At 47.3% G+C, this 9,510-nt stretch overlaps 1 protein-coding gene and 1 pseudogene across 2 annotated transcripts; both read right to left on the bottom strand.

The window, feature by feature from the left end:
- Positions 1 to 116: 116 nt before the first annotated feature.
- naa38 (N-alpha-acetyltransferase 38, NatC auxiliary subunit) lies at positions 117 to 1,723 on the bottom strand. Its single transcript, XM_040183247.2, has 3 exons — positions 1,452 to 1,723; positions 937 to 1,111; positions 117 to 504 (listed from the first exon to the last, which is right to left on the bottom strand). Exons 1-3 carry the CDS (start codon positions 1,560 to 1,562, stop codon positions 380 to 382), a joined length of 411 nt encoding a protein of 136 aa, XP_040039181.1. The 5' UTR covers positions 1,563 to 1,723; the 3' UTR covers positions 117 to 379.
- Positions 1,724 to 3,617: 1,894 nt separating this feature from the next.
- LOC144410233 (uncharacterized) lies at positions 3,618 to 9,510 on the bottom strand (annotated as a pseudogene). Its single transcript, XR_013468161.1, has 16 exons — positions 9,374 to 9,510; positions 8,937 to 9,143; positions 8,633 to 8,818; positions 8,330 to 8,515; positions 8,026 to 8,211; positions 7,423 to 7,608; positions 7,121 to 7,306; positions 6,817 to 7,002; positions 6,513 to 6,698; positions 5,910 to 6,095; positions 5,607 to 5,792; positions 5,004 to 5,189; positions 4,521 to 4,886; positions 4,246 to 4,426; positions 3,969 to 4,139; positions 3,618 to 3,861 (listed from the first exon to the last, which is right to left on the bottom strand). The product of XR_013468161.1 is annotated as an uncharacterized LOC144410233 (transcript).

The raw sequence follows: 9,510 nt of genomic DNA on the forward strand, positions 1-9,510 counted from the left end.
GTTCAAGAGTTCAGTCTTCAATTGTTGTTGTATTAATCCACAAACACCTGTAAAATCGGTGGAGTTGTCCTTTAGAAAGCATACAGCTCCTGAAACAAACTTTATACAACAAAGCACAAGGTCTCAAATTGTTGTATTTATTGTAAAACATTAACCAAAAGATGCTCTCAGTACACTGAAACATCATTACTACACACATCCATTCTCTCTCACAGACACACAGTATTGTACAGCTTCAGATGCTGCAAACGTGGAAATGCCAAAATCCAGAATATTGACCCCGGGAGTCCTGCATAAGATCCCCTTAACGAAGACGTGCGCTCCCCTCTGCGCTCACCGGCACGTCGGTCCCTCCGAGAGACAGTCGCACAGTGTGTCCTCAATAGCGAGGTCTGAATCCCTGCGTGTCTTCCAGGCTGTCCGCCTCCACCTCGATGGAGACCACGTGGTGGCCGGGGATCATGGCCAGGCCCAGGACTCTGGGTTCGCCCTGGGAGAACATGTCTGAGGAGAGAATGGATTGAAACAGAAATAGTTTACCCTGAATTTTAAAATTCCCAATGGTCATTATCTACGCCGTTGCTTGTTGTGAATCAATCCTCAACCTTTTACAGGTTTCTATTTTTCAAAAGAGATTATTGTGGATATATTTGGACTTTGCAGATATGTTAAAAAGGTTTTTATCTTTTGAGAAAATGTGAATTTATAACACGTTCATGTTGGATTGAATATGAGCTGAACCGACTAACTTTCACATTTAGATCGGATTTTGCTCCTGTCCTTCGGCGATTTGTGCTCATCACTGTGTTTGTCCAGCTTCAGGGAGACCTGGCTGCTGGTGAGGCAGCTGCAGCATCTTCCTCCCTCAGTCGCTCAGTGAGCTTTGCACGAGGGAATAAAGGCCGTTCATTGCTCGGCCAGCTTCAGTACATTTACCCGTGGATTTGAGGAACTCCTGCGCTGACCCGAGGATGACGTTGCAGTCTCGGTCCGTGCAGAGGAAAAGCCCCACCAGAGTCCGTCCGTCCGTCATGCGGATCTTCATGTTTTTGTTCAGGAGCCCATCTAGCTTCTGCCGGGCCCGGAACGACGGGGACACCTCAGGCTGCACCTGGACGACAGCGTCAACACCGTAAAGCAATGCGAACCCGAATGAACAGTGGCCTTCTGCACTTGTCTATAAACTGCACACACATGCCTATATTTAGACTGTATAGTTATGTATCGTGTCTGGTAAGTAATACGGCCTAACGTCACATGACGTTAGTTTAACCAAACGGCTGACAGCTGTGTTAGCTAAATTCGATAGCTACCGGCTAACGTTAGCTCCAATGGAAGCATTGTATAATAAGTGTTTAATTCATGACGTTCTCCCCGTCACAAAACGTCAAACAACGTGAACGGTCACAGTAAATATTAAAACGTAAATAAACAATCGGGGATGTACATACGTGTGTTGAAGGCCCATTTTCCTCAATCATTGTATCCATAACCCTTCTTCTTCTCCTACATTTGCTTACGGAACAATTTGTCCGACGGACCAGCCAATCCGGAAACCGCATATCCGTTTTTTTTAAAGGGGCCGGAAACGGGGGGTTACGTAATGTCACACTGAGGATTAACACGAAAATTTAAACTTCATTTTTCAATTTTACAGTTAAATTGGATTTCACATGACAGCTGCGTTACAGACTCTTTTTCTGCCGTTGTGGTGGTATTTGTTAGGGGGGTGGGGTGAATTTGGTGGACCCAAAAGCACACGCACAGCAGCCTTGGATTTTCAGCCAAAATGACTTTTATTTTTCATAAAAAACAAACAAGGGGAATACGGGAAACAGAAAGCGCTCCTCTGGCTCAACTGGAGTCTGGAGGGAAACTCCACCGACGTCTGGCGGTCTGGGGTGGCTCAAGCAGGGTCTGGTGTGGAAACCCGAGGCCCGACACCATACTCACAGTCCAACTCAAAAGCAGGTTACGTGCACCCCGTGGTACTCCGTGGGTCTGACACAAAAACAAACCAAAACATGAATAAACTGGTTTAGCTGCTGTATCTCTGTATCAACGGCACCTGAGACCAGCCTGGGTACTGCGACCGACTGACGACGAGCCTCTGAAAGCAGGAGCCTTTTGCTCGTCACCAGTGACCCCCGGAATGAGCCACAGCTGGGCACGTGGGAGAGGCCGAGGCGGAACACACAGGTGGAAACTATAGGTGGAAAAACAAAACAAGCAAAAACAAAAGCACAGACTGGGGTAAAAACTGTTAATAAAACCAGGTCCCTAACAGTATCTTTCAAATGCCATTAGGAGCACGATGTAAACATAAATAGTCATGTTTTAATGCATGATTATATATATATATATTGGCTATGTATATATATGTATGTGTGTTTGTGTAGTGGGTATGTATATATTTATGTGTGTTTGTGTAGTGGGTATGTATATATTTATGTGTGTTTGTGTAGTGGGTATGTATCTATATATGTTTATGTGTGTTAGTGCGTCTTTGTGTATATCTCTATGTTTGTATATATATTTGAGTGTATGTCATTTTATCTATATGTTTGTGTGTGTGGTGCATATATCTTTGAGTGCCTTACTATATAATTTTATCTGTGTGTGTGTGTGTGTCCGTTTTTTTAAAGGGGCCGGAAACGGGGGGTTACGTAATGTCACACTGAGGATTAACACGGAAATTTAAACTCAATTTTTCATTTAATTTTTATTTTTTTCTTATTTCACAGTTAAATTGGATTTCACATGACAGCTGCGTTACAGACTCTTTTTCTGTCGTTGTGGTGGTATGTTTCAAATGCCATTAGGAGCACGATGTGCTTTCAAATAGTCATGTTTTAATGCATGATTATTTATATATATATTGGGTATGTATATATATGTATGTGTGTTTGTGTAGTGGGTATGTATATATTTATGTGTGTTTGTGTAGTGGTTATGTATATATATGTATGTGTGTTTGTGTAGTGGGTATGTATATATTTATGTGTGTTTGTGTAGTGGGTATGTATATATTTATGTGTGTTTGTGTAGTGGGTATGTATATATTTATGTGTGTTTGTGTAGTGGGTATGTATATATTTATGTGTGTTTGTGTAGTGGGTATGTATATATTTATGTGTGTTTGTGTAGTGGTTATGTATATATATGTATGTGTGTTTGTGTAGTGGGTATGTATATATTTATGTGTGTTTGTGTAGTGGGTATGTATATATGTATGTGTGTTTGTGTAGTGGGTATGTATATATTTATGTGTGTTTGTGTAGTGGGTATGTATATATTTATGTGTGTTTGTGTAGTGGGTATGTATATATGTATGTGTGTTTGTGTAGTGGGTATGTATATATGTATGTGTGTTTGTGTAGTGGTTATGTATATATTTATGTGTGTTTGTGTAGTGGGTATGTATATATTTATGTGTGTTTGTGTAGTGGGTATGTATCTATATATGTTTATGTGTGTTAGTGCGTCTTTGTGTATATCTCTATGTTTGTATATATATTTGAGTGTATGTCATTTTATCTATATGTTTGTGTGTGTGGTGCATATATATTTGAGTGCATCACTATATAATTTTATCTGTGTGTGTGTGTGTGTGTGTATGTGTGTGTGTGTGTGTGTGTGTGTGTGTGTATGTGTGTGTGTGTGTGTGTGTGTGTGTGTGTGTGTGTGTGTGTGTATGTGTGTGTGTGTGTGTGTGTGTGTGTGTGTGTGTGTGTGTGTGTGTGTGTGTGTGTGTGTGTGGTCTGGTCTGGTCTTATTCGATTATCTGAGCCACTGGTGATTCCTGCGTTGGACGGGCGGCGGGGTCCTTTCTCAGGCACATCTGGAGGAAGTCATTGCAGTCTGGAGCGAGAAGGAGAAGAAAGGTGAGGATCATCATCAGAACATCATCAGAATGTGAAATAAAAGGAGCAGATTTGTGTCTCTCGAAATGTTCATAATGTTCTTACCTTTGGACATTCCTTTGGGGAGAGACTGACAGTTGTTAATGTACTGGAGCGTCTTGAATATTTTCAGTTTCTCGTGGAGGGCATTGTACAGCACCGCTCCGATCTGGAACACTGTGGTGGGTCCTGCTGTGTACCCATTGTTGAGGTGGACCTCTGGGGGGGCCAGACCACCTAGAACACACAGACATGACGAAAAAAGACAGTGAGGATGAGAAGCTAAAGTGTAAAAGTCACAGACGGGTGGGTGAAGAACAGAAGCAAGAGCCGGACATCTTACCGGAAAACTTCCCGTGAGACATTTTTTTCACGCCAAAACAGCTCAAACCAAAGTCGATGAGGCGAACTCGCGGGATCATAGAGCCCGTCTCAATCAAGATGTTCCCCGCCTTTATGTCTCGGTGGAAAATGTCCTTGCTCTCTAGATCGAGCGCCGCATCGACCAGCTGCCTCAGTATGATCTGACGTACGAGAAGAGAGAGACGAGTGATATCAGAAGAGGACGGGTCGACACGCTTTCATCGCCGCGACTCTGAGCTGATCGCAGCGGCTCACCTTGGCTTCTTCTTCTGTCATGCAGTATCCTCTCACACGGAGGTAGTTCCACATGTCCCAGGCGGGCATCGGCCTCTCCATCACCAACACCAGCTCCTTCTCCAACTGGTACCAGTCCAGCAGGGATACGTATGGCGACGTCCCCTCTGTTTTGGCCGACAGCTTCAACATGACGGCGACCTCCACGGACGTTGTGTTCCCTTTGTCGTCCTGTATGCTTCGGCATTGCTTGAGGCTCGATGGTGGGCTCCTCCTCAAGGTCCTCGGTGACCCGTCTCATCTTACTGCTCGGTCCCCCCTCAGCATCGGCGTCCTTCCTCTTGACGCCTCTCTTGCCAACGACCTCCACAGAGGTGTTGCAGCTTGCTAGAGAAGAGGAAAAAAAACCCCCAGAGGATGGTCAGTTTGTTGACAGTCACAACACCAACGTGGACAGAAAACCCCTCAATCTAACAAAACGGTGTCTTCACACGACCAGCTTACCAGTGAATGCTGAGGTGGACGCTGAATCGCATCTGAGCTTCGGCATTGCTTGAGGCTCGATGGTGGGCTCCTCCTCAAGGTCCTCGGTGACCCGTCTCCTCTTACTGCTCGGTCCCCCCTCAGCATCGGCGTCCTTCCTCTTGACGCCTCTCTTGCCAACGACCTCCACAGAGGTGTTGCAGCTTGCTAGAGACGAGCAAAAAAAACAACACAGAGGATGGTCAGTTTGTTGGCAGTCACAACACCAACGTGGACAGAAAACCCCTCAAACCAAACGAGAAACTGGGGTCTTTTCTGCTCGGCTGAATCTTTTTCAAGGGAATCCCTCAATAATGGAAAAACACCTCAACAACTCGTCGGAATAATTGTTCTAAATTTCATGTGTGCCGCCTCGATTAACAATTTAACTTAACATACGGGTCTTCTCAATATCGCCCAACATCGTAGGTTGGTTGTTTTCCATTTGAAGTCGCTCGGGTTACAATGTCGGGATGAGTTTTGTTACAAGGCCGATACCGAGGTCCCACCACAGTCTAAACCCCCGTGTTCAGCGAACTGATGATGGGAAGCATCTCCAGCAGCTGTTTCACACGACCAGCTTACCAGTGAATGCTGAGGTGGACGCTGAATCTCCTCTGAGCTTTGGCATTGCTTGAGGCTCGATGGTGGGCTCCTCCTCAAGGTCCTCGGTGACCCGTCTCATCTTACTGCTCGGTCCCCCCTCAGCATCGGCGTCCTTCCTCTTGACGCCTCTCTTGCCAACGACCTCCACAGAGGTGTTGCAGCTTGCTAGAGAAGAGGAAAAAAAAACCCCAGAGGATGGTCAGTTTGTTGACAGTCACAACACCAACGTGGACAGAAAACCCCTCAATCTAACAAAACGGTGTCTTCACACGACCAGCTTACCAGTGAATGCTGAGGTGGACGCTGAATCGCATCTGAGCTTCGGCATTGCTTGAGGCTCGATGGTGGGCTCCTCCTCAAGGTCCTCGGTGACCCGTCTCCTCTTACTGCTCGGTCCCCCCTCAGCATCGGCGTCCTTCCTCTTGACGCCTCTCTTGCCAACGACCTCCACAGAGGTGTTGCAGCTTGCTAGAGACGAGCAAAAAAAACAACACAGAGGATGGTCAGTTTGTTGGCAGTCACAACACCAACGTGGACAGAAAACCCCTCAAACCAAACGAGAAACTGGGGTCTTTTCTGCTCGGCTGAATCTTTTTCAAGGGAATCCCTCAATAATGGAAAAACACCTCAACAACTCGTCGGAATAATTGTTCTAAATTTCATGTGTGCCGCCTCGATTAACAATTTAACTTCACATACGGGTCTTCTCAATATCGCCCAACATCGTAGGTTGGTTGTTTTCCATTTGAAGTCGCTCGGGTTACAATGTCGGGATGAGTTTTGTTACAAGGCCGATACCGAGGTCCCACCACAGTCTAAACCCCCGTGTTCAGCGAACTGATGATGGGAAGCATCTCCAGCAGCTGTTTCACACGACCAGCTTACCAGTGAATGCTGAGGTGGACGCTGAATCTCCTCTGAGCTTTGGCATTGCTTGAGGCTCGATGGTGGGCTCCTCCTCAAGGTCCTCTGTGACCTGTCTCCTCTTACTGCTCGGTCCCCCCTCAGCATCGGCGTCCTTCCTCTTGACGCCTCTCTTGCCAACGACCTCCACAGAGGTGTTGCAGCTTGCTAGAGAAGAGGAAAAAAAAAAACCCAGAGGATGGTCAGTTTGTTGACAGTCACAACACCAACGTGGACAGAAAACCCCTCAATCTAACAAAACGGTGTCTTCACACGACCAGCTTACCAGTGAATGCTGAGGTGGACGCTGAATCGCATCTGAGCTTCGGCATTGCTTGAGGCTCGATGGTGGGCTCCTCCTCAAGGTCCTCTGTGACCTGTCTCCTCTTACTGCTCGGTCCACCCTCAGCATCGGCGTCCTTCCTCTGGACGCCTCTCTTGCCAACGACCTCCACAGAGGTGTTGCAGCTTGCTAGAGAAGAGGAAAAAAAAAAACCCAGAGGATGGTCAGTTTGTTGACAGTCACAACACCAACGTGGACAGAAAACCCCTCAATCTAACAAAACGGTGTCTTCACACGACCAGCTTACCAGTGAATGCTGAGGTGGACGCTGAATCGCATCTGAGCTTCGGCATTGCTTGAGGCTCGATGGTGGGCTCCTCCTCAAGGTCCTCTGTGACCTGTCTCCTCTTACTGCTCGGTCCACCCTCAGCATCGGCGTCCTTCCTCTGGACGCCTCTCTTGCCAACGACCTCCACAGAGGTGTTGCAGCTTGCTAGAGAAGAGGAAAAAAAACCCCAGAGGATGGTCAGTTTGTTGACAGTCACAACACCAACGTGGACAGAAAACCCCTCAATCTAACAAAACGGTGTCTTCACACGACCAGCTTACCAGTGAATGCTGAGGTGGACGCTGAATCGCATCTGAGCTTCGGCATTGCTTGAGGCTCGATGGTGGGCTCCTCCTCAAGGTCCTCTGTGACCTGTCTCCTCTTACTGCTCGGTCCCCCCTCAGCATCGGCGTCCTTCCTCTGGACGCCTCTCTTGCCAACGACCTCCACAGAGGTGTTGCAGCTTGCTAGAGACGAGCAAAAAAAAAAACCCAGAGGATGGTCATTTTGTTGGCAGTCACAACACCAACGTGGACAGAAAACCCCTCAAACCAAACGAGAAACTGGGGTCTTTTCTGCTCGGCTGAATCTTCTTCAAGGGAATCCCTCAATAATGGAAAAACACCTCAACAACTCGTCGGAATAATTGTTCTAAATTTCATGTGTGCCGCCTCGATTAACAATTTAACTTCACATACGGGTCTTCTCAATATCGCCCAACATCGTAGGTTGGTTGTTTTCCATTTGAAGTCGCTCGGGTTACAATGTCGGGATGAGTTTTGTTACAAGGCCGATACCGAGGTCCCACCACAGTCTAAACCCCCGTGTTCAGCGAACTGATGATGGGAAGCATCTCCAGCAGCTGTTTCACACAACCAGCTTACCAGTGAATGCTGAGGTGGACGCTGAATCGCATCTGAGCTTCGGCATTGCTTGAGGCTCGATGGTGGGCTCCTCCTCAAGGTCCTCTGTGACCTGTCTCCTCTTACTGCTCGGTCCCCCCTCAGCATCGGCGTCCTTCCTCTGGACGCCTCTCTTGCCAACGACCTCCACAGAGGTGTTGCAGCTTGCTAGAGAAGAGGAAAAAAAAAAACCCAGAGGATGGTCAGTTTGTTGACAGTCACAACACCAACGTGGACAGAAAACCCCTCAATCTAACAAAACGGTGTCTTCACACGACCAGCTTACCAGTGAATGCTGAGGTGGACGCTGAATCGCATCTGAGCTTCGGCATTGCTTGAGGCTCGATGGTGGGCTCCTCCTCAAGGTCCTCTGTGACCTGTCTCCTCTTACTGCTCGGTCCCCCCTCAGCATCGGCGTCCTTCCTCTGGATGCCTCTCTTGCCAACGACCTCCACAGAGGTGTTGCAGCTTGCTAGAGAAGAGGAAAAAAAAACCCCAGAGGATGGTCAGTTTGTTGACAGTCACAACACCAACGTGGACAGAAAACCCCTCAATCTAACAAAACGGTGTCTTCACACGACCAGCTTACCAGTGAATGCTGAGGTGGACGCTGAATCGCATCTGAGCTTCGGCATTGCTTGAGGCTCGATGGTGGGCTCCTCCTCAAGGTCCTCTGTGACCTGTCTCCTCTTACTGCTCGGTCCCCCCTCAGCATCGGCGTCCTTCCTCTTGACGCCTCTCTTGCCAACGACCTCCACAGAGGTGTTGCAGCTTGCTAGAGAAGAGGAAAAAAAAAAACCCAGAGGATGGTCAGTTTGTTGACAGTCACAACACCAACGTGGACAGAAAACCCCTCAAACTAACAAAACGGTGTCTTCACACGACCAGCTTACCAGTGAATGCTGAGGTGGACGCTGAATCGCATCTGAGCTTCGGCATTGCTTGAGGCTCGATGGTGGGCTCCTCCTCAAGGTCCTCGGTGACTCGTCTCTTCTCACTGCTTGGTCCCCCCTCGGCAGAATCGCTTCTGAGCTCCGGCATTGCTCGAAGAGGGTTGAGCTCTTCGGATGATATGACTTCATCCACCCTCGTATTTTCATCTGCAGATGAGAAAAACAGAAGGGAACATTCATTTTGTAGTAAACTAAAGTCACTAACTGCATTAAACCGGTCTTATTTTATCCTTTCACGGCTCAGACTCAAAAGAAACCGTAAGAAAATGTCCCAACAGTAGAAATTAGAGGTTTATCTCAAGGTAGCCACATTAGAGCCAATGTCCAATAAATCATCAACACCAACACGCAGACATCTGTCTGGATTCCTCACTTACCTTGAGCTTGTTTACTGCAAAGACAACCCATCGTGGACGTCTCTATCACAATTTGGGCTTGACAAAACTGTCTGTGTGTGTGCAGCTACCAGGTCTAACTGACTGAATCTGCCAGCGTGCGTTCTCTTTTTGTGGAG

This window comes from Gasterosteus aculeatus, chromosome 7 (assembly GCF_964276395.1).
Source record: "Gasterosteus aculeatus chromosome 7, fGasAcu3.hap1.1, whole genome shotgun sequence".
NCBI classification, from domain to species: domain Eukaryota; kingdom Metazoa; phylum Chordata; class Actinopteri; order Perciformes; family Gasterosteidae; genus Gasterosteus; species Gasterosteus aculeatus.